This window comes from Microtus pennsylvanicus, chromosome 6 (assembly GCF_037038515.1).
Source record: "Microtus pennsylvanicus isolate mMicPen1 chromosome 6, mMicPen1.hap1, whole genome shotgun sequence".
NCBI classification, from domain to species: Eukaryota; Metazoa; Chordata; class Mammalia; order Rodentia; family Cricetidae; genus Microtus; species Microtus pennsylvanicus.
In genome coordinates, this window is record NC_134584.1 from 25239741 (window position 1) to 25265266 (window position 25526).

Consider the following 25526-nt stretch of genomic DNA (forward strand, 5'->3'; position numbering starts at 1 on the left):
CAGCAGCCATACAACGTTAACTAGTTGAGTATAACCACTTTAGCCTATCAACCCAGTCCAATCCCTTAGGACAATACTGGTTTGGTTGTACCACTGTAAAAGAAAATCCAGTGACCAAGACACTGACCATCAGACTGGACCAAGCCCAATGAGTGCCTGGTACACATTAAGATGAAGAGATAGCATATAGTTTATGAAGACATCATCACAGCTTGGCCCACTCTATACAGTAAACTGTCCCAAAATAACTATGATAAAGAATGATTGGAGACAGGCATGGTGGTGCAAGCCTTTAATCCCAGCACTTAAGAGGCAAAGGCAGGTGGATCTGAATTGTAGTTCAGTCAGGGCTACAAAGTGAGGAGACCTTGACTCAAAACAAAACAGAGGTTAAAAGAAGACTATTTGCTTTCTCATGTAAAAGGAGATAATTTTTTCTTAAATTATCATCCCCACCACCATCTTCCATAATTAAAAAAAGCATCTACATTAGCTTACCACTAAGTAACTCAATCCAGTTCTGGACCGTCTCTGGAGGTTGAGTCTCCTTAACGTGCTTTAGAGCTTCGTCAAGAAGAACGTCCCCTGTTGGAGCATCCGATTTACAGATCACCTAAAACGCAAGAGGTCAGAAATGATGCACTGGTACCTTCTTCCCTCATAAACTCATTAGATAAAAAATATAAAAAATAAGCAAGTATGCAAATATTTCATGCTCAGATACTTTACACTTACTGCAATTCCATTTAATGCTGAACTTTGAACTATTTAATGCACAAATTCATTCATTAAAATATTCTTAGACCCAGAAACACTCAACTATATGGAAGAACTCATATAATAAAGACATTTTACATAAGAAAACTATTTTTCTCAAAAAATATCATTAAGGGGCTGGAGAGATGGCTCAGAGGTTAAGAGCACTGACTGCTCTTCCACAGGTCCTGAGTTCAATTCCCAGTAACCACATAGTGGCTCACAACCACCTATAATGAGATCTGGTACCCTCTTCTGGCCTGCCAGCATACAGACAAACAAAACACTGTATCCATAATAAATAAATCTTAATATATGTGTGTGTATGTGTATCATTAAGGAAACTTTGACAAATTGAAGAAAAAACCAAAATTAAGATATAGCTCCCTTGAGCTTATGCTTAATAAAAGATATGAAGGGGAAATATAGTTTTAGGAAAAAAATTTTTAAGACTGCCACTTCTAGCAGAAGCCTTAATGACTATGGAAAGTTATTCTATCTCCAGCCCCAAGAGGGTGAGGAACAGAGATGGTAGGGGCCCAAGGACAGAGTCTAAATCTGTAATAAAACCTGTATTAGGTTAAGATATTAGCAGTGAAAAGTGGCTCAAGAAGGCTGTTCTTACAGGACTCAGCTTTATTCCCAGCAACCAGCTCACAATAACCTGTAACTCCAGCTCCAGGGACTCTGACACCTTCTCCTGGCCTCTGCAATTACAGCATGCATGTGGGGGATAGAAAGACATGCAAATAAAACACGTAAAAGAAACCTCAAAAACAAGAAGAGTGGAAACTCCTGGGAAGTGGGTAGGAAAGGAGCCCTCACTGCCATGCTAGTTAGCCACTTAGGTTCCCACGGGCTCCACTCAGTCATAGCCTAAGCAATGCATTTCTAGTTAAATCTATCACAGCACCTTAGAGCGGCTATTAAAAATGTTTAATATAACTGTGTTCTCATATTTTTCTTCAAAAAGGTGCCTCTGTGGGTTTTTCTTTTGCTCAATCTCACAAAAGATTAATATATAAGAGCTTATTCTTTAGGATTACACAAGAGAAATATAAAACCATAATGCCAACCACAAATTTAGCCTCAAGGAATTGAAAAAAGGTGAAATGAATTATAAAATATTGGTTTTAACCCAATATAGCCAAAACCTGGCCTATAAGAGATATTCACTTGAAAGCTGAGATATTTAGTGTTTTCACCAATACTGTTTTTAAAACTTCAGAGTGTTTTTTATAGCACAGCTCAATTTCCAATGGTGGCATGATTACTATGCTGGACGGTGCAGACACAGAAATATTTAGAATGTTCACTCCATAGTGCTTAGTTAGACTAGGGTTTACGGGGAAGAAAAAGAACTTTAGGAGAAAAGAACCCTACGTCTGTGACATTGAACCATGTGACCGACTTCTTCCTTCCACTCACTACTCTCTCCATGTGGCCAGGAGCTATCATCATCCACTTTGCTCAAGCCCCCACTATGAGGCAAGTGGTCTATCAGCATCTGAACAACCTAGCTATGGAAAGGTAATTTATTCCTTCTAAGTCCTGCTATAGATCTTCCTAATATGTGTCACTCCCTCTATAGTCTTTGTCTGAATTTTAGCCCCTAGTGTGACCATTTTTCACTTGAAATAATTTGTCTCCTGACTAGAGGACTTCAACATGTTTAATGTTGTAGGGATACTTTTATTTATTTGATAATTTTATAACATATAGAACATTGAGCATATCCAACCCAAATTCTCCACGTTCCCTTCCCCCAATACTTCTCCTCTCACCCCATTCCCCCACACTTAAATAATCCACTGCATCTAACTAGTGTTGCCTGTTGGGTGTGAGGCTATCCAACATAGCACTGGCAACCTACCAGTGGTCACGCACACACCAACCACCCCCTGCAGCCATCAACGAGGAGGTGGAGCCTCATGAGCCAGCTCCACTCCTCACTAAGTGGCTTCATCTTGTGCAGGTAATCCCAGCGGCTGTGAGGCTGTGCGTGCATGAGAACAACACTGAGCTCTTGAGGAGACAAATCTTACTACATTTCATTGTTCCCGCTCAAAACAAATCAAAGATTCAAACAAGTTCTAAATTCCTTTAAATTTTCAAGACTAGCTGGCCAGTGGTGTTGCAGGTAGACCTCTGAGTTTCTGAGGCCAGACTGAACTACAGAGTGAGTTCCAGGACATCCAAAGCTACAAACAGAAACCCTATCTTGAAAAACAAACAACAACAAAATATTTCAAGAATACGTGTGGCTTCAAAATAAATATCCTCTACTTACTGCCTACAACATAGGAGAGATGAAAAGAAGAGAAAACAAGACCTCTGAGAAAATGCATTATATAGACAGAGTTTCAAAAGGTCTCAGGAATTTAACAGAAAAGATTAGCAGAACAAGAGGCCCAAGGTCAGTTGTGTGGCAGTGATGTGGCACGGGTGGCAGGCAATGAGGACATGTGGGCAGATGCAGTCAGAAACTAAGGAGCAAGATTAAAACAACCAAAAGCCGGGAAGGGGCCGGGGCACGCTGGCTATAAGCAGATTCTCCTTTAGAGTCTTCAAGAAAACACAACTACATCTCCTAACTCTGGCCTCCAAAACTGAGAGAATTCTTTCTTGCTTAAAGCCACTATGGCTGTGGTCACTTGTTAAGGTGGCTTTAAAATGAATTAAAGACAGAGTGGTGGCACATGACTTTAATTCTAGCACTCAGGAGGATCTCCTAAATTTGAGGCCAGTTGGACTACAAAGAGACACTGTCAAAAGAAAGAAAGAAAGAAAGAAAGAAAGAAAGAAAGAAAGAAAGAAAGAAAGAAAGAAAGGAAGGAAGGAAGGAAGGAAGGAAGGAAGGAAGGAAGGAAGGAAGGAAAGAAAAGAAAAGAAAAGAAAAGAAAAGAAAAGAAAAGAAAAGAAAAGAAAAGAAAAGAAAAGAAAAGAAAAGAAAAGAAAGAAGCTGCCAGGATCAGAAGTAATGAATGAGGAAACCTTTGGTCTTCTATCTGTATCTATCTTAATTAAATCAGCAATTACTTTTAAATTTTAACTTACTAAATCATAGAGGATATTTTCCAACAACCTTTTCGTCACATCACTAAGACATCACTAAGAAGCAGACTGACTTAAGTTTCACCACTTTTTCCCAGTCTAGCACAGTGCATGATGTACTAAAATAATGAATGCACAATGAATAAAGGAACAGACGATCACCAGTCCATGGCTCTTTCTCATGTATAGCACAAAACTGACTCCTGCTAGCACGTTGTTTTATTTAGGCCAGGACTCTAATGAAAAGTTCCTAAGTTACTAACCTGTGTATGCATTCTATTGATACTACAATGACAGTTTCCTCAGGTTGGTTTTCTCCGTAAGTTACTACAGTTGAAGAAATAAAACCTGTTTTATGACATAGTTATCCAAAACAGTAATTTGTTAAATTCTCTCAATGCCAGCTCCCTTGTCTTAAGGGCAAATGGCTGGATTTACCATAGAGATGCCACGAGAGCATTTCTACGGTGTCAGCCTGTAATCTCAGCCATTCAAGGACTGTCAGAAAATCTAAATTCAAAGCCTGCATAAGCTACACAGCAAGACTGATTCAAACAAACATGCCCACATTATTCCACCCACCCAATACTGAGCTCAAACACAGGCTGGCACACCCGCTAAAAGAGCACTCATCCTGAGGTGCATGCACTCCAACCCAGCAATATTATTTCCTGCACATAACTTTCAGTAACACATTAACAGCATCCCTTCTCATAAAATTACCATTCTCTGGGTTATCAGTTGGCAAGTTCAAAGTAAGGGACGCAGCACAGGCTTTACTCTTAGTGCTCTAGAGACAGATACAGAGTCTCCCAGTCAAGGCCAGCATGAGCCACTAGTGAGTTCCAAACAGCCTTGGTCATAAAGTGAAGACTCTTGTCTTTAAAAACTAAATGGCAACAAAATGTTTGGTTCTGGCCTAACTTTTGGATTTATAAATATAATACATTACTAAATAAAAAAAATAGTTTTGAAATACCATGTCCAGAGTATAAGAACAGACTTGAAGAGAAATAATCTTGAATATCTGAAATTGAGGCTAAAGTTAAAAATCTAAAAACTAACGTAAGGGCTGGAGAGATGGCTCAGAGGTTAAGAGCACTGACTATTCTCCCAGAGGTCCTGAGTTCAATTCCCAGCAACCACATGGTGGCTCACAACCATCTGTAATGAGATCTGGTGCCCTCTTCTGGTCTGTAGACACACATGCAGACAGAACACTGTATACATAATAAATAAATCTTTAAAAAAAAAAAACTAACGTAATATATTTCTGCTCCTCCAGAGAAGCACCTACCTACAACTTCACCATAGAGAAGAGACATAAAAAGCAATCATACTCTTCCAAAAAGATGGGTGCCCTAGGAGTAATTAATTTCCACAAAGCTCCTGGATTATCCAAAGTTGTCTCAAAGTCTTCACAAGGAAATAAAACTGAGCATCTCCCTAAAATGCAGTAGTCATGGATCCTAATAATGACTGACATTTGTTGCATATGCAAAGAACCAGAAAAAACAAGAATGCAATCCAACAGACAATTTTAGACTATTTACACATTTTAAAGCTATTAGAAATATTCATCATTTATACAGAGCAAATTCTTGCAAAGGGGGTATTATTTAGAAGTCCTCTTACCTTTCTGGTTAAAAGACTTTTTCTTCTCATTCCACAAGCCTCTAGTTGTAACCTTCCTTTCAAGGCTAATTCAATTAACATACAGCCACGTAATCCAGATGATATACAGTCATTCCAAAATGACGTGTAACCCTATTTAAAAAGAACAAAGAAAACAAAACAGCCAATTCACCTTGACTCAAAAGTAGAAATAGCTTTAGCCAAAGCTATTTTGAGTACCTTTCACCACACATGTGTACCAGGCTTTTTCTTTTAGGCAACGAACCGGCTCCCAAATCACGAAACACAGACTTAGCTTTGAATGCTCGGCTTTGGCTTTGCTCTTTCCTTGGTAGCTCTTATAACCTAACCTGTTTCTCTTCATCTACGTTTTGCCTTGGGACTTTTTTACCTTTTACCCTGTGTATGTCCTACTCCTATCTAGCTGGCTAGTCACTGCCTGGCTTCTGGCCCAGGGCATGTCTCTCTTTCCTCCCTCATTCTCTTCCCCTTTCTAGCCTACACGTCTCTTATTCTCTCTGCCCAAAGACCAATCAAGTGCCTTAAGTAGGTAGGCAAGGTGAAACAAATGCAGCAAAACAAATATAAGACATCTTTATATCATTAAACAAATGCGGCATAAACAAGTGCAGCACACCCTTACGCAGCTAAAGTAATATTCCACAGCACAAACAAATGTATCTTTGCCTAATTAAAATATTCTACAATGCGTATCTTTTTATAACAAGACACTAAAAGTGCACTTGGTATATTGTAAATCTAGGATGTGGGGGAGGGTTTTTTTTTACCACACATTCTTACATATGGGTAAACAACAACTCCAGGCTGGAGAGTCAAACTGGGCAGCGCAGCACTGGAGATAAGGCTTAAGAGTTCAAGGTCATGCTAGGGAGGTGGCTCAGAGACTCTAAGAGTGTTTACTGCCCTTACATATAACTGAAGTTCAATTCCTAGTATCTACATGGGGCCCAAAACTGGAACTCCACTTAACAGGGACCCAATGCTCTCTTCTAGACTCCTTGGGCACCAAGCATACACATAGTGCAGACATACATGAAATCAAAACATCCATACACACAAAATAAATTAAAACTTTTAAATAAGTAAAAGTGAAAATCCAGCATGGTGGCTCATACCTCCAGAATTCAAGCCAGTCTGGGCTACATAGGGAAGGCTCCCTGGTCAAAGCGATCAGCTCATTTTTAAGAGAATGGCTGACCACCAGAGTTCACGGAACTTCACTAATGATGTGGGGACTTAAAGTGCAAGCCCAACTACCGCTTTTTGTTGTTGTTGGTTTTGGATTTTTTGAGACAGTGTTTCTTGTGTGTCTTGGCAGTCCTGGAACTCACAAAGATCTGCCTGCCTCTATGCTGGGATTAATGGCATACACCATCACCACTTGGCTCAAACTATCACTTTTAATGAGAACTTTTAGAAGGAGAGCATTTAGATAAAGGGAACTAAAAGGCAAAAGCAAAAGGAGTTTTGTCAGGCATGATGGTATATGCCTTTTAATCCCAGCACTCAGGAGTCAGAGGCAAGAGGCAGGGTGGATCTCTGCGATCTATGCAGAACAGCAGCTGTCTACACAGTGAGATCCAGGACAGCCAGAGCAGTAATTCAAACAGTAATTGATAGAAATCAAGTGAGATCTGGAGCAATTAAAGCCTTGAGAAGCTTGGGAATTGATTCCACATGAAATTACATTACAGCTGTGTAGTTTTCACAGGCCTGAACACACAAATGGGGTTCCTAGGTGAAACACCACAGTACAGGCAGAGTGCACTTCATGAAGTCGGTGGGTGTGGCAAGCAGACCAGTCTGAAAAGGGTGAGAGTTAGCAGTTTACCTTTGATGGCGGATAGCAGATATGACTAGATATGACTGTCCCAACTATTTTCTCTGGGTGTTATGAGTCACCCAGAGATGTCAGCAAAACAAGGTCTTTACTACAGAGTTCAGGGTAACATTTAATGAAAACCTGGCTAACTCACATAGGAAAGTAGATGAATGAAAAAAAAAATCTGTACCTAAGTTTCTGGGGTTTACCAGAAATAAACCAGATAGATGAAGCCAAGAAAAGCAGAGCAAGCAACAGAGTAGCCCAGTATTTTGATAACCTCCTAGTAAACCTGTATCACAAAAGCATGATCTTGGAATTACCAGAGGAAGTTTTTGGTTTTGTTTTTTTAAAGGCTGAGTAAAACAGACCCAAAAGAACAGTTATACTGGTAGTATAACTGACCAGTAACAATGCCACATGGGATTAAGTCTCTTAGGGGAAAAGTAAATCAGGAGAGTACCAAGTGACTGTACCCAACTTCAGCCAGCCCAGTTCTCCAATGAATCCACAGCAAGGTCTAGACCACAAGCTAGCAGGGGAAGCACTCAGAGTGAGGAGCTAGAGAAAAACTTGGCCTTGTTTCTCTAAGAGAAGAATTACAAGAGCCTACTGGAGGACTACATACTCAAAGCATGTTTTATGTGTGTTCCTCTTTCTAGAACAGCAAGTTAGCCATTTTTAATAAGGTAGCTGAAATCTACTGAAAGACTAGTAACGGGCAGTATCATTTTTAGTTCAGTAACTAGCTGTGTTTACATATACAGTTGTTAGAGAATAAAGAATCAATGATGTATGCAGGTGGTACCCAACTCCTAGAAGCCAAACAATTCAACCTTCCAGAGGTTTGAAATTCTCCAGAGAGTAAAGAAGCAGGCATCTTTGAGGCTCAATCCAACAAAAGGGAAATAGAGTTCAGAGGTCAGCCACACTCAGGAGAGTACTGGCTAATCAGATAGCTGTGATGAAGAACCAGAGACCAATGGCTGTAAGACAGTGCCCCTCATCTCACTACTCGTGAACAAGACAACTCAGACCTCAGTTTGATCATAGGACCACTGAACAATCCGAGGCATTACAATTTTAGGAGTGTGATTTAAAAAAATTATTTCCCCCAATCCCTATGTCCTAAAACTTTAAGATTGGGAAGGGTAGGCATTCAAAAATAAAGTGGGTTATGTACTTCAAGAATCCAGACATGGCAAGGATCCAAAACAGGATAAAGCATACAACAGAGCATGCAAAAAGAAACCCAAGTATTCTGTATTGGTCAGGCGAGATGCTAGCAAACCTAAAACAGAAGAGTTGAGGAGATGGAACAGTGGTTAAGAGCACATGCTGCTCTTTCCAGAGGACCTGGAGTTTGGACTCCAGAGGACTGGAGTTTGGACTTTCCAGAGGACTGGAGTTTGGACTCCAGTACCTACCCTACATCAAGTCACTCTCAACTGACTGTAACTCCAGTTCCAAGAGTATCCAATACCTGTAGGCTACCAAAGATACCTGCACTCAACATATACAGCACACAAAGACAGACATTTAAAAACAAGGACCAGGCGTGGGGTGCACTTCTTTAATCACAGAACTATGACAGCAAAGTAAGTGGTCTCTGTGACTGAGGCCAGTCTGGTCTATACAGCAAGTTCCAAACCAGTCAGAGTTACAAAGTAAGACTGTCTCAAAAAGCAACCTTGGTTTCTTATGCCTAGGAATAGTTCTTCTTGGTCCCTCACCCCCTAAAATACAATGCCTGCTCCAACTTCACCTATACAGCCTCCATGGTGTCTGCAGTGCTACTGAAGTGACCAGAGACACTCACAAATGAAAGCCTCAGCATCCTGACAGTCCCATATCCTCAGACCTTAACTCAACCCTTAGCCACAACTTCCAAAGTAGGGGGCACCGTTTCAAGGGACATCAACATAGCAGTCAAATTCATTGAGACTGGTGCTGCCACAGTTAGAGTGGCTGGCTCTGGGGCTGGTTTTGGAACTGTTTGGGGAAACCTCAAAAACATCTCTTCTACTCATGTCTGGACTTCGCCTTCTCAGAGACCATGGGCATTTTGTCTATATAAGCATACATACATACACAATGACCTACTTTTTAAGTAGGTAAGAAAAGGATTAGCAGTTAATAACAGCTGACAGTAATGGTTAGTTCCACTTGTCTGTATAATCAGATAAAATGGAACAAGAAAAGAAAAAGATTAGCTATTCAAGCTTATAAGGAAATAAGATGTTATCAGTAACACAATAAAGGCCAAGTACTAGAAATATTAAAATTTGCAACTGACATACCAACTCTCAGTTTCTCAACACAGCCTCTGAATATAAGGCTATCTCAGTAAGCCTGGCTCTTCCAATCCTTTGAACCTCACCCAACAGCATACAGACTATTTGAATTTTGTTTAAAAGGCATATTTCTACCACACTCATGCCTTAAACTCAACCGAACCATCTTATTTCCTCTCTCCCATAAGCTATGGTAATAATGAAATCTTAGTAATTCTGCCTCTTTTGAGGCATTGCATGCATATGTTGTAGACATAAAAAAGCAAGTCAAAATACCTATATGGGAGTGTGTGTATTTGTATGTGTGTACATATTAAATATGCATCCTTTAATCTCCCAAGACTGGCATCAAATTTCACAAATTCTGGTAATTTCAGGCCACTGAGATAGGTGTTAGCAAACCACATACCTCCAGACCCACGAGGTGAAGAGAACCCACTTTCAGTTATATGACCTCTAAATGCACACCACAATGCACACGTCCATGCGCACAGAGAAGTAACTGGAAACACATTTAGTCACCCCAAGAGCCCAATGACTTTGGTGTCTCCAGTTTTTCCACTCCTTTCTACACTCACATCTTTCAAAAATCTTGTCTGTATTATTATCATTGTCTTTAAAGCCCACAACAGCTTCTGTTACCAATTCCAGAATTTTGCCAACCTATGCCAGTATTTTCATATTCCTTATTCCATACATAATCTCCATCATAACTTACTTTTGACACAATTTTATTTGCCTTTATAGCTGCATAAGATCACTTACTTTCAGAAGAATAAACTTTCTCATACAGATTCTTCCTGTGTGTCCTGTCTTTTTCTGTCTGGTATGTCACAGCCCATATTTCACTGTGCTCAACTATCTCCAAGTACAGGAGCATAGAGCACCTGCAGCCTAAACACTTGAGAGCCTGAAGCAGAGGATAACTTGAACCAAGGAGTCTGGGCTGCCCTGTCTCAAATTAGACATAGAAGAAGAGCTAAGAATGCAGTACCGTAATAGGAACTTACGTGGTGGGGTAATGCCCTCAGCATTGTAAAAAATTTAAGAAACATGGAAATGGGGGGGGAGGGGGATTAGGGACTGGGAAGATGTCTCAGTGCACAGCACTGCTGACTATGAAAGCACAAGGACATGAGTTCAAATATCTAGGACCTGACAGCCAATTGTGCCTGTAACCTTAGCACAGGTGGTTCCTGGGAGCTTGATGGCCAACCAGATTACAGGCACAGGCCCCAACCCACCACACATATGAATTACATTTTTTAAATTATTTTTAATTTTATAATAAAATTGTATCATTTCCCTCTTTCCTTTTCCCTCCCTACAAATCATCCCATATACCATCTGCTTGCTCTCTTTGAAATGCATAGCTTTCCCATTGTTTACTTAATATATATATGAAATCTTGAAAGGACTGTGAACCAGAGTCAGGGATTTAGCTCAATTGGGAGATTTGCCTATCCCCAGCATGGCATAAACCAAGTGAAATGCCTGCATAAGACAGTGGCTGCAATCTCAATATTCCAAAAGTAGAGGCAGAAGAATCACTAGTTCAAGCAGTTCAAGGACCTCCTGAGCTACACAGAGCTGAAGCCCAGCCTGGGCTACCTGAGACCCTGTCTCAAAAACAAACAGTGGGTAAAAGCGCTTGCAACCCAAGACCTGGTAACCTAACTTTGATTCCCAGAATTCGCACAATGGAATAAGAGAACAACTCCCACAAGCTGTCTTCTGGCCTCCGTACAGTAGCCCATGTGTTGCACACCCACACAAATAAATATAGATGTTATTTTCTTAAATAATTTTTAAAGGTTGTAGAATCCTGACCTAATCACCGTCTGTGAAGATTCTGGCTTTCAAGATAGTAAGGATTATTTTCTTCCCCTAAAAAAACAGAGCACCAAAGAAGAAATGAGAAAATCAAATGTGGGAGGAGCTGACTCCAACAAGGGCAGAGAGGCCAGACATCTCTCAAACTTTCCTCTGGAACCAGAAGGATAGGAAACAAGACTCACTGCACGCCAACTCCACCTGGCACTTAGTACAACGCAGCTGTCACAAAAGTCACTGACTCTGGAAGTTCAGGAGCTCCTGATAACTCAAGAAGAATGAACAGTATTCTGGAAAAGAGAAATAATGAAAACAAACACAGACTGGGCTTACATCTAGGGAAAAGAAACCAAAAATACGTCAGGTTCCCAGATTTCCCACCCAGATGGTCTGAGATTACAGAAAGGGGGATGCTTTACATACGCACACTCATCCATAATTAGGAGCTGCAGTGAAAAGGTAGATAATATAGTGAATATCTGACTCTTTCAGTTACTTATCAAGTCCAAGATGGTCAGGAAATAACGACAAGAATGGAAGCTGCGCTCAGTAATAGAGCACTTGCCTAGCATGCTCAGGGTCAGAGTCTGATCCCCAGCACTGATGTGGGAGTGATTTCTTTCTAATCTGTTGCTTTCATTGGTTAATTAATAAAGAAACTGCCTAGGCCCATTTGATAGGCCAACCCTTAGGTGGGCAGCGTAAACAGAACAGAATGCTGGGAGAAAGAAGCTGTCTCAGGCAGTCACCATGATTCTCCCGCTCCAGACAGACGCAGGTTAAGATCTTTCCTGGTAAGCCAGCTCGTGGTGCTGCACAGAATATTAGAAATGGGTTAGATCAATATATAAGAGCTAGCCAATAAGAGGCTGGAACTAATGGGCCAGGCAGTGTTTAAAAGAATACAGTTTCGGTGTAATTATTTCGGGGTAAGGCTAGCCGGGTGGCGGAACACAGCCTGGCCGCTCTTTCATACTACACAGCACTGGAAGGGTAAGAGGGAAGAAGAGAAGGAATCAATCAACAGTATTTTTTAGTCTAAGTAATATAGCAGCCCTTGAGTCCTATTAACAAGTTACGGGACAGACCACAAACAAAGGTCTGTTTTGCCCAGAAAACAAAGAGGCTTAAGAATTCAAAACATTTAGCTTAGGTCTTCCAACTGGAAGTCAAGAAAGGCAAGGCTGTAAGTGAAAAACCATGGATAGTTTGTGTTGGTTACATTTTTTGCTAACTTGACACAAACTAGAGCCTCCAGAAAAGAGTGCCTAAATTGAGAAAAGGCCCCCCATAAGACCAGCCTATAAGCAAGCCTGTAAGGTATATTTTTTTTTATTTGATGATCGATGTGGAAGGATCCAGCCCACTGTGGGTGGTACCATTCCTGGGCAGGTGGTCTTGGGGTGTGCAAGAAAGCAAACTTAGCAAGCCAGGAAGAACAAGCCGGCATCCCGGATGGGCTCTGCTTCAATCCCTGACTCAAAGTTCCTGCCTACATTTCTGTCCTGCCCTCCCTTAGTGACAACTGTAAATTGAAATAAACCCTTTCCTCTCCAAGTTGCCTTTAGTGACGGTGTTTATCACAGCAACAGGAATATAACTAGGATAGCAGTCTTGTGGCTCCTGATCTGAGGCTTCCTCCCGAGTCCTAGTCTTCAACCTCTATTTCCTCTAAAGTCAGCATCCAATCACAATGAAATTGTCTGGAGATCTTGTCTCCTATGTAGACTATATGTCAATTAAAAGTCTAAAATAAAAATCTTTGAAACATCAGCACCTAGCAAAGAACTGACACATATATTTGCATTAACTGGGAATACAAATACCAGTTAAACCTGTTTTAATATCAAAAACTGGCAAACTCTATTCAATGATCAAACTAATTAATGTAATTTTCTTGTTGTTTTGTTTTTCCGGACAGGGTTTCTCTGTGTAACAGCGCTGGTTGTCTTGTAACTCACTCTGTAGACCAGCCTGACCTTGAATTCACAGAGATCCCTGCCTCTGCCTGGGAGGATTTTTTGTTTTTTGTTGTTTTTTTTTACAGTATAAAACTATTTAACATTGCATTTAAGAAACTAGAATAGAGGTTTGGGAAGGTCTCAGCAGTTAAGGACACCTGTTTTTGCAGAATACCCAGGTTCAGTTCTTAGGACCCACATGCTGGCTCACAACTATGCACAAAACTCTAATTCCAGAGGATCTGATGCCCTCTTCTGACCTCCTAGGACACCAGGCATGCACACGCTGCACTTACACACACGGAAGCAAAACACTTACACATAAATCTTTAAATGAAAAAGAAAATGGATTTAGGGTTGTCACTTGAAGGTAAAACCCTTAAGAATATATATAGCAGGCACAAGGCCCTACGTTCTTTCAGTCCCAACCAAGAAATGGTGACAGTAACCACCAGCAGCCGACATGTAAGCCCTTCAATCTCTAGTCTTTCTCAAAAAGCCAAGAGTGGACAGATACATGTTCTCTTCACATGGTCACCTAAAATAACTTTTTTCCTTAAAATTTTAACTCATAATTTTCTATAGTGTATATGCTAAAGTGTTCCTCAACCTACTAATCTCAGCCAAATTCTGTTATAAATAAAATTCCTCTCAATAAAGTTTGTTGTTCTTTGAGAAAGAAGCTCATTGTATTGCACAGACTAGCCTCCAACTGGTGAAATCAGTCCCCCTGCATCAGCCTCCTAAGTGGCCAGACATGTCCCCACTGCCCCTTTCTAGGACTAGGGATGTAGCTCACTCAGATGATTCAGGTAGGATGCCAAGGCTCTGGAAGCCAATCTCACCACATACACCAAAAAAACAAAACAAAACAAAAAGTTTCCCAAGTGACTTAAGTGCAAACTTGCGTAAGAGTTATTTTACTGTCCCCTGGCCAGTTTCCATTGTCCCCACTATCTCTTCCCTCATGAACCATAAGGTGAGCTACACACTAAATTTACATGCTGGATGGCTAAGCTTTAAACATGAAGTTTTTCCAGCACCACCTCCAAGATCAGTATTCATTCTCTTGGGAATAATTTTGTGTTAAGTGTATGATTTACTTAGAATATTTACTGAGTCACGGGTATAGGTCAAGGTGAGATAAGTCAACTGTACAAGCAAAATTTCTAAACTACATCTGTTGATGCCAACTAAACACTTTCTCTAATAAACCAAGTAAACCAAATATAACTTAAGTTTAAAAATAAATTAACTTTAGGCATGAATATGTAGTTTGGCTGCTTGCTTAGCAGGTGCAAGGCCCTGGGTTAAATCCCCAGCACCATCAAAATAGGAAGAGGAAAGACAGTGCCACTTTACTGTTTTCTACCCCTACCTCATGTATGCATACACAAGTGAATGTGACTGTCCACCGTTTGTGTAGTTCCAGGACCAACCTCAAATGTCAGTCCTTGCTGTCTATCACTCAGATCTCATCATATTTATTTATTATTTTCAGGGGACACACATTAACACACACCACTTTATTGTAGGTCAGAGCACAACTTGGTGGAGTTAGTTCTGTTCTATCATTTGGTCAAAATCAGGCTTGGTGGCAAAGGCCTTTATCAACTGATCCATCTTCACTGGACCCCCCTTCCCACCTTTCTTGAGACAAGGTTTTTGTTGTTCATTGCTAAACACATCAGGCTACTTGGCCTGTAAGCTTCCAGGGATACTCCTGTGTCTAGCACCCATCTTGATTCAGGAGCACTAGAATTACAGAAGGGCCTTGCCCAGACCCAACTCTATGAGCGCATGCTGGGGCTATCCAAACTGAGATCCTCCGCTGGCACTGCCAGCACTTTACCCTGAGCCATCTCCCAGGCCCCATAAGCTGTACTGCAACTCTGCAGCTTATGAAAGAAGAGAAATATCCTGTTTTCTTTAAGTCTGTGTATGTTAGAGCATGCTACATTATAATACTGTAGTGTATATACAAGGTTACCCTGCAACAGCGCAGTGTGCTAACAGGCTGCACTCTTTCCCGCTTATTTTTTATATAGGCTATAAACTTCATACTTGACTTAAAGAGATGAAAATGCAAACCCTTCAAAAATATCAAGGGAATATAATTAGTATTAGGAAAGAAATCATAGCCAGGCAGTGGTGGCATACACCTTTAACACTAGCACTCAGGAAGGCAGAGGCAGGCAGATCTCTGCGAGTTCGATGCCAGCCTGATTTACAGAATGAGTTCCAGGACAGCCAGAGATACAGAGAAACCCTGTCTCAAAAGACCAAAAGGGAGGGAGGGAGGGAGGGAGGGAGGGAGGGAGGGAGGGAGCACTGGAGAGGAGGTGGGAGATCCACTTGCCTTGAAAGAAGGGAGAAGAAGGGGGGGGGGGAGAGAAGAGAAAAAAAGGAATCATAAAATTCAAAATTATTTTACTAGATTTTTAATTACTACCAACATTTAGCACATCTTGAAGTTCTGAAAATATGATGACTAACTATTGGCTTATAGATTTGAGAGTAGAGCTGTTATACATTAATTGTATATATAGAGGTAATTTTTATTTTTACAAAACAGTTATAGATCTTGGTAAGTGAGTACTGTATCCCAAGGATTCATTTCAAAAAGAACTCATTTTTGGACACTGTGAAAACCACACAAAGTCAGTTCCATCTTATAAACTTCCAAGCTAAGCCTGGCAGCACACCTTGTCATCACAATACTAGGAAGATAGGGAGGGGGCGGATCACAAATTCAAGGACAGTCCTCAGATTCAAGAACTGCCCAGGCTATACAATAAATTTGAGGCCTGCCAATTACCATCTTTTCTCCAAATACAGCTAATCACTACTTATTTCAAGAGTTACTGCAATAGAGTTCTTCTAAGCATTAGACATGCTGTCTTTAAAGGGGATGTTACTAAAGGCTATTAAAACTTAAAAAATCAGGTGACTAAAAAACAAAAATAAAATGACAGTAGAAAAAGACAGCACCAGAAGATCAGGAAGAAAACTCAAAGAAACATGTTTGAGAACACGATACACACAAGAATACTGTTCTGAAAGGGTCTACAGAATACCATCCCCTCCCCAAGACTTTTTCCTCCAAAGTCTCTGGGGAGAACCACTGCCTGGACAAGTCTAGCTATAGCGCAAAAGAACAGAAGACACTTCAATAAGAAGCTCTCCTAAAGCTGTCAATAACCCTAACATTTGAGAGGCAGAGGCAGGAGGATCCAGAGAGGGTTCAAGAAAACAAAAAGAAGCAATCCTTGCAGCACCCAAATTTATTTAGCCCCAGTACTCGGGAGGCAGAAGCTGAAGGATCTCCGTGAGTTCAAGGCCAGACTGATCTACAGAGTTCCAGGATAGCCAGGACTATGTAGAAAGACCCTGTCTCAAAATGAAAGGAAAGGAGGGGAGGGAAGGGGAGGGAAGGGGATGGGAAGGGAGGAACAGGAAGGAAGAAAGGAAACAAGAAGCAACTCTAAGGCTAAACACAACGGAGAATCCCACCCCTCCCCCAGCAAGACAAAATGAAAAGTGTAAGAGAAGTTTATTCTAGTAAACAGTAAGAGTCACAAAAGCACAATCTAAAGCATTTGAAGTGACCATTTTCCCACTTTTTATGAAAATTGTGAAACTTTTACAAGTATGTAAAGCAAAGGAAGACTACAAAGCCTCACTTATATTCAACAGGCATACCTTTTTCTTCTTTTACTGTTATGTGCAGGTATTTGTGCATGATGATCATGTAGAGGCCAGAGGTCACTTCAGTGTTACCATCAGATGCCAACCACCTTGTTTTCTCAGACAGTGTCTCACACTGGTCTGGAGCTTGGAGGATGGCTGGTTCAGGGGCTGCAATGAGCCACTGTCTCTGCCTTACCTTGCAACACCACTCCCAGCTTTTCACTTGAGTGCTGGGTAGTAAACTCAGAACCTTGTATTTTGTGGCAAGCACCTTACCAACCCTGCTATCTTCCCAAATTAAAATGGACATTTTAAATAGTCAAATTTGGGCTGGAGAGATAGCTCAGTAGTTAAGAGCACTGGTGGCCACTCTTCCAGAAGACCCAGGTTCAATTTTAAGGACCCACAGAGCAGCCTACAATCATCCATAACTAGGAGATCTGATGCCCTCTTCTGGACTCTTCAGGCATCAAGAACACACTCTAGATGTGCATACGCACAAGCGTGGGCAAAACACTCAGTCATACACGTAAAAGAAAAATAAGTAAATCTTTAAATAGCTAAGGAAATGAAATGATCAAATCCAACCTCAAGTATTTAGATCTGTCACAATAAAGTAACTCAAAAGTTAGTGGTGGTACAGTATGTGTGAGGCCCTTGAATTTAATCTTCTAAAACAAAAGAAAAATTATAACTTTGGTTATTTAAGGTAATTCTTATTGAAGTACACTGAAATTACTCTAGTAGATGCATCTATGGAAAAAGCACAAATAAATAACGGAAAGAAAAATACCTACCACTTGTTCTGTCCCACATCATTCAAAGAAATCCTGCTAATTACTTAATTTGACCTCATGGGTGAACCTATCTGACACTCTAGTAGTGAGTGGCTTCTAAATACCATACACTTCACCCAGACGTAGTGCCAGAACTCCTTAAAGAGTCCCAGGTACAGGTGTTTCAAGGAAAGAAAAAAACTGAAATGCCAACTTGAATTTAAAAAAAAAATCAATTGTCAGGACTGAATGCTGTTGCTAGGTATAGGTTGAGGAAAGGTTTATTGTAGATAAAAACAGGCAGGGGCATGTGGAAGGGTCCAGACTGAACCTGGCCATGTGAGAGGAGTGAGGAGATCCCCTGGGAGAGGAAGCAGAAGTCAAAAGGCTAGAAGTGACCCAGGAGCAAGCGGCCAAGAGACCAAAAAGCCCAAATGGCTGGGTTATATAGAAAGAGCAGTAGTACATGAAGCTCAGGGGCTGGAAAGGTTGAGGGTTGGGGACTGGGTAGAAGTGCTGAGGAGTTAGGACTCTGTAACAGGCAGTTACTGGTGATGTTGACAGAGTCAGGCAGCCAAAACCCGCTTTGATAGGTACCCCAGTTAGCCATTTGTCCTGAGTTTAAGACCTAATAAGGTCTTTAAACAAGTTCTGTTTAAGCAGTCTAAAGCCAACTGATTTCTCATATAGCTCAGACTGACCTCCAATGGAGTAGGAGGTCCTTCTATATTTGTGTAGCCCATCCTCTTACTACACTCCAACTTACTATGTAGGTGAAGATGTCCCTGAACTTCTGATATTCTTGCTGGGATTATAGGCATAAACCACCAAGCTGTTTGTGCAGAGCTGGGAATCAAATTCAGAACTTCATGCAGTGCACTCTCTAACTTCTAAGTCATAGTCCCAGCCCCTAAAACTTTAGTAAATAACAAATTTAACAAACTGAAATCTAATACAGGCTTAAGTGCCTAGGGACAAGGTAAGAAAACTCCTGGTCCTTGAAAAGGAATATAAAGTATGTCTATGACTCTAGCACTAGGGAAACAGAGGCAGGAAACCAGGAGTTGGAAGTCAACCTACACTACACACCAAGACCTTTGTCTTTTAAAAACAAAATGGGCAAGGGAGAACCTCCCCAAAAGAATAGATAGTTTATAGTTCTGGTCACTGGTATGTATACATTCAATGAGAAGAAGAAATATATACAAGAGAATCTCTAAAACCAAGAAGAAAATGCAAAATCCTAGCCTCCTGCACACTATCACTTCTTGGACTTGCCTATATTTTTTTTAACAAGCAAAAAAAAGTCAGGCAGTAGTGGTGCACATCTTTAATCCCAGCACACAAAGGCAGAAGCACACGGATCTCTGAGTTTGAGGTCAGCCTGGCCTACAAGAGCTAGTTCGAGGACAGGCTCCAAAACAACACAGAGAAACCCTGTCTCAAAAAAAAAAGCTAAAGATTAGCTAAGAGTCTGGCTGAATCTTGGTCATGACTTATGAAGTAGACTATTTATGCAAAATAATCACAACAGATGGTTTCAACTACCTGGCATCAAAGAACTTCAAAAAAAAAAACCAAACTATGTATATGTCGCAATATCATTAAATTTCAACAAATTCTTCCAATTATCTTCATGGGAACCAATCACAGAAAAGTGTTGACAGCTTTAGCTTAAACATTCAGAGTAATGCCTCTAAAATAAAAGGTGCTTTCTCACCATTATGGCTCAGTGTGACAACATCGAAAAGGAGGTTTTGTTAAGTTTTAGCTTTACAGAGTTCTATCCATACGGAATCAAAATGCTAACCCTGAAATACAGTCTTTTTTTTTTGCTTTTCTTATATTTTCTAAAAATGTCTCATAATCTGTTTTGTTCCAGAGGAGGAAGGGAGTAAAGAACAATGTGCAGTACTGAGAAGCCTACTTTCTCAATCTTAATATTTTCTAAATGAATACTTCTAAAATTGCGTTACTACGGCACTAGCACCTAGCTTTTAAATCGCAGAACAAAAAGAAAACACAGGTCACCTGCTTTCCTCACAGTAACTGTAATTAAACAGGTAGTGTGCCCCTTTACAGTCAAGTGTCTTCAAGTGCCATCAATTGTCTTCAAGATGACTACTAGTGAGGCACGTGACCATTTCCATCAAGACTCACTTCCCTGGACAGTTTAATATCCGGGGAACACAAACAGTCCAGGAGGGGAAAAAAAAAAACAACTCATCTTTCTACCGCTGATAAGTTTGGGGAACTAAAAACTTTTTTTTTTATAGGTATGAACTGGAGTTTTTCTGCTGTCCTTTCTGAATTCTGAAAACTTACACCTGTCTGACTCGCAAAATGTGTTGTCTATAAAGTTTCCACACTGAAACGAAACAAGCTTCCGGGCCACCTCATCATACATGATTTATGAAATATCCAAACCTGCAAGTCTGTCTTTAAAAATAACCTCTTCCTTTAAAGCATGGGTATGTAGTAAGGTGAAACGTTAACTACAGAGTCCAGATGTTGGAAAGAGACGGTCACTAGCATGTTTTCAACTTCTCTGTAAAATTTCTGGGGTGGGGGGTGGAGCGCGAACGACCCTTCCAAAAGTCAGAATACAATTTAAGCCTATCTAAATCTTTGCGGCCTTTCATCAAATCACAAACCCGGTATTCCCAGCACTTCACGACAAAGCCCTCCCTTAAAATGGCAAAACTAAGGGCGACAACGGATAAACGAACCGCAATCCTAACTCATCTCTCTCTCTCACCGAGTTCACCCAAAAAGTTACTTCCTAGGTTTTAAAGCAATTTTCGTTGACTTTTTATACAAGACCCAGTAAAATAATTTTGCTAATTCTCAACAGCACAGAGTAACTGAAGTTTTACATAAAAAGAGGCCGGCAGCAAGTAGCTCCAACAGCAAGACTCAATAGTTGGGAGCGCTGGGGGCCTCCGAGACTTTGGGTGTACCGAGCTGTCTCAGGTCGGAACTGCAATCGTTTGCGAAAGAAAGCAAGGCAAAGACGGCCAAGATTTCAAAAGGAAGAATGTTGTGAACGGAGGAAGAGGAGATCCAAGCACTCGGGGTCGGTACCGGGAGGATCCGGAACGCACAGAGCCCAGCCGGACGGGGCTGACCCCCACACTCCTCGGGACAAATTGGGCGTTCCGGGCCACTGGGTTCCCGAGCCAGGGGCAGGTGCGGCCTCAGCCGGCGCCCACCGGGGCCCACCTGGAGCCCGCGCCCCCGCCGCCACCCCGCCCGGCTCGCCCGTCCGCCCGCACCTCTCGGTCCTTGAGGCCCAGCAGGAGCACCTCCTCCATCAGGGTCAGCCGCGTTTCCTTGGAGTCGCCCTTGTCGTCGTCGTCCTGCTCGTCGCGGCGGCTCTGCGCCTCGTCCTCGCCGCTGCCGCCGCCGCCTCCCGCCGCCCGCTCCTTGTCGGCAGCGTTCCGGGAGGCCTCGGTGCGCCGCTGCACCAGGCCCGAGCTCCGCTGGGTCAGCGAGGTCATGGCTCCGGCCGAAGCGCCGCGCCGGACCGACAGGGACGCGGGACCGGCCGGCTCTCCCTCACCGCCCCGGCCCCAGGTGCTTCCGTGTTAATCCTCGGCGCTGGGGCGATGTCCGTGGGCTGCGGGGCCGAAGGCGGTCATGAGGAGCCGGGGCTGGGCGAAGCCGGTGGGCCGGGAGTCGGCGGGGTACACAAGGGTGCCTTCCGCCCGCGGTCGTGGCCCCACACAGCCCAGGATCCCGAGCGGAGGCGGCGGCGGCAGCGCCAGCGGCAGCGGTGGCGGCGCTTCCCAATATGGCGGCGCGCGCTGACGTCACCGGAGGATGTGGCAGCGCCGCCGCGGGGCGGGCCGGGGTGCCGGAAGCGGAGCGAGCGAGGGGCGTGGCTGGCCGCCTCCTACCCCGGCTGACTGCAGGGCTTCCAGCCGTCCTGGTGTCACTCGGGTCAGGGACTGGAGGTCCGGAGCGGTGTCGGACTCCGCTGTCATCTTCCTCTCCCTTTTCCTTCACGGTCCGACCTGGCGCCAGCGACCAGCCAGGCCTCTCCTGGATCCCGGAAGCAGAGGCCACGGGAGGGCGGACCCCGCCGAGCCCTTAGCGTCCCTATCAGTCCTCGGAGCAGCTCCTAAGCCCAAGTGGCCCGGGTCCCCACGACGTATTAAGAAGGACTTGGCTCGCTGCCTGTGGGACTCCTTGGCTTAAAGGAAGCCATCTACACTCAGGCGTCTAAAAGTGTTCATGTACTGTGTTCCATTGTAGAGAGGTTAAACAAATCAACGAGTTGCGTTTGTAAAACTTTTATTTCCTGCGTCCAGCTGGGGCTGTAAAGTAGCCAGGGCGCAGGAAGCACTGTACAGTTAGGATCCTTTTATGGCGACACTAAACCTCTTGAGTTTCATGCCACGTCTTTGTAGTCCTAAATCTCTTTCGATGTAATTACTAGGTTAAATCTTCTTGGCGTGCTTGGCAGTTTGTGCAAATCAAGTGAAAAGGAAAGCTGCCAAACCCGAGAGGGCTTTGGAGGAGCAGAAGGGTGGAACTTGTGAGAAAACATTACCCAGAAACCGGATCGTAGAGCCGTTCAGTGTTATTTAAAATAAACAATAATCACTGGCAGTGAGTAAGCGAGGTTTATTAGACAAATTCTTCCTCTCCATAAATACATTGTTTCAGCTCCTAAAAGGACAGTAAGTCCCAGTAGGTCCCTCCCACCCACAGCCCCAAGCTACCTTCTCTTTTTCCTGCAGAAACAGTTTGTCCTCGGCCAGTTTCTCCCATTCACATCATCATCTTTTTGTTCCTTCAACGCTGCTAAATCTTCGCCAGGTGACTTTAAATGCTTCTTTGTAAATTAACTGATTGTTTAATTCAATAGGTTAAATCTGAAAGGTACAAAGCTGTGTACAGGCTGTGCCTGCTCAGCTAAGTGGCTCCTCTCCGTGTGTCCGTTTTAAAATGTAAAATGGGAAGCCTCACTGGGGAGGTGACCAGCAGGCAAAGAACTTGAAGACAACTTAGAAACTGGCTCTGGGGCAGCAGAGACAGAATCCTGGAGGCTTTCTTGCCGTGAGTCTAGGCAAGCCCCTAGGCAAAGCAAAACCTTGTCCCAGAAACAATGTGAGGTTGGAATGGATGGCTCATTGAGTAAACTGCTTTGGGTGCGAGCATGAGGATCAAGCTTCAAATAACCCAGCAGTGTATCCTGTAACACCAGCCCTGGGGAGCTGAGACAGGCAGAGCCTGGAAGCTTGTGACGCTGTAGAGGAGGACACCTGAGGTCAGCCTCCGGCCTCCGCAAGCGAGTGCACAGGCAAGGGCCACACGTGTAAGGTACACATACACACACAGTAAAGGAGAGCGGCACCCGAGAAACAATCACAATTTTTTGCTGTTCGTTTTTGTTGTTTGCTTCTTTTTTGTTTTTCAAAACATGGTTCTCTTGCCTCTGCCTGCCAAGTGCTGTGATTAAAGGGGAACACCACCACCACCTGGCCACAATTTTTTTTAAATGTAATACCTAATCACCTTCACCTTGAGGTGTGGCCCAAACTTCAGGACTCCTCCAATGAAAAAAAATGTGGTCTAACCTACATGCCTTTTCAACACTTGGTTGCCCACACCCCACAACCACATCTCTTAGGTTCTGGTTCTGTCTATTCAAACGCCAATACATTATCCTCCAATTCAAACTTCATATCAATTTTGTGGCTTTTTTTTCCCCTGTGTTGTTTCTGTTATTTCTTTACTGATTTTTTTTTTTTGCACATTTCAAAATCACCTTGGTAAGAGGGGAAAAAAAGAAGAAAGAGAGGAAAGGAAAAAGTAAAGAGGGGGGGGAAAAGGAAGGGGAGAGGAAGATTTAAGAAACAAATATTTATTGCTAATAGTGACAGTGACATTTTTATTGAGTGATTGCTGAATATGTACCAGGTGTGTTTTCCAGTCACGCACACCCCCACCCCAACCTTCCAGGGTAAGTCTGCTGCTGCGCTGGACAATTCCTTGTAGGCTCCAACCATCAAATTGCAGCCTGGGGAGTCACACCTATGTCTGTGTGGCAATTCTAGAATCTTAGAAAATTAAAGTTAATACCTACTTCTTACCCTTCTGTCGCCCAATGAGTTTTGTTTTATTGTGTTCCCAGGTTGGCCTGGGAACTCTGTGTAGCCGTGGCTAGCTTCAAACTCACACTCCTCCTGTCTTGGGCTCCCCAGATCTAGGATCACAGACACACAACACCACCAAACCGGGCTTCTCTAATGGATTGCTGGAAAATAGGTTACATAACTTCTCAGAAGCTTAACCACGCTTCCAGTCCCTCCTCCTGATCCCTGGCCCCTCCTTTAGGAAAACTGCTCCACTAAAAGCCTTTGTTTCACCGTTGCTTTCTAGGGAATCCAGACTGAGACCCCCATCTCACTGGAGAAAAGAGAGTTTCTAGGAAATGAAGTGATCTGCTCTACATAGCACATCTGGCAAATTGCAAGCAAGGGATTTTTTTTATTACCCTTTATTCAGTCATCAAATAAGTATTTATTCTTGTTTTCTGTGGTAGCCATTGTGCCAAGAAGTAGGGTTATGACAGTGGGCCAGGAGACACACACATATCCACAGTTTTTGTGAAGCTGATGAGACATAGGAACTAAGTAAGACAAAATATATAAAGTGTGCCTGGGGTTGTAGTTCAATGGTAAACTCTTGTCGAGTTCTTTATTAATTTTATGTATATGGGGCTGTGTCTACATGAATCAGCACACCAGAAGGGGCATCAGATCCCATGAGGCTACAATTGTGAGCTGCCTTGTGGGTGCTGGGAATTGAACCCAGGACCTCTGGAAGAGCAGCCAGTGCTCTTACCCACTGAGCTAACACTCCAATCCACAGTAGAGTACCTGCATTTGCAGAGACCTGGGTTTGAGCCCAACACTGAAGAAAAAGAAAAGGAAGCATTCTATAGAGACACCACTTCGCAACTGCTCATGGTGGCTTTAATGAAAATTCTAGTGACAAACATTGTCAAGGATGTAAAGACATGTAAACTTTCATATAGTATTTGCAGGGATTCAAAAGATGAAGACATTTAGGAACACAGCTTGTCGGTTTCTCATAGCATTACACAGAATTTCCACATGATCCAACCCTTCCACTTCTAGGTAAATACCCAGATGAACGAAAACCTTGTTTACACAAAACCAAGCATACATGTTCACAAACACAGCTGTTTGCAACAACAAACTGAAAACAGCCATGTTCATCGACTGATAGGTGGCTAAATAGCATATAGTTTATCTACACCACAGAATACTGTGAGCTATAAAAAGAATAAGGTAGTGAAACATGCTATGTCATAGATAACCCTTAAAAACAGGCTAAGTGGGGGAAACCAGTCACAATTACATACTGTGGGACTCTATGTGAAATATTCCAAGTAAATACATTTGTACAAATGGGTAGTACATAATTGTTTGCCCACCGTTGACAACATAGGCAGCAATGCCCCATGAGTATGGACTTCTTTTAAAGGTGATTTTTTAAAAAAGTTCTAAAACTGATCGGTGACATATTTGAATATGTTAAAAGAAAACACTGAATTCTACTTTTCAGGAATAAACTTTGCAGTATGTCAAATTTATTTTAACAAATGTAATAAAAGTATGACTCTTTACATTAGGTTTGGGTAGTAGTA

The 25526-nt window shown here is 42.4% G+C and overlaps 1 protein-coding gene across 1 annotated transcript in view; it reads right to left on the reverse strand.

Annotated features, from left to right (window-relative positions):
* Golph3 (golgi phosphoprotein 3) overlaps positions 1–21656 on the reverse strand; it is a 28175-nt gene extending 6519 nt beyond the window's left edge. The window contains exons 1-3 of the mRNA XM_075975860.1: positions 21118–21656; positions 5446–5577; positions 499–613 (exon numbers count right to left, since the gene is read on the reverse strand). Coding sequence (XP_075831975.1) covers positions 499–613; positions 5446–5577; positions 21118–21342 — 472 coding nt within the window. The 5' untranslated portion in view covers positions 21343–21656. The remainder of the gene's footprint in view (positions 1–498; positions 614–5445; positions 5578–21117) is intronic.
* Between the last annotated feature and the right edge of the window lie 3870 nt (positions 21657–25526).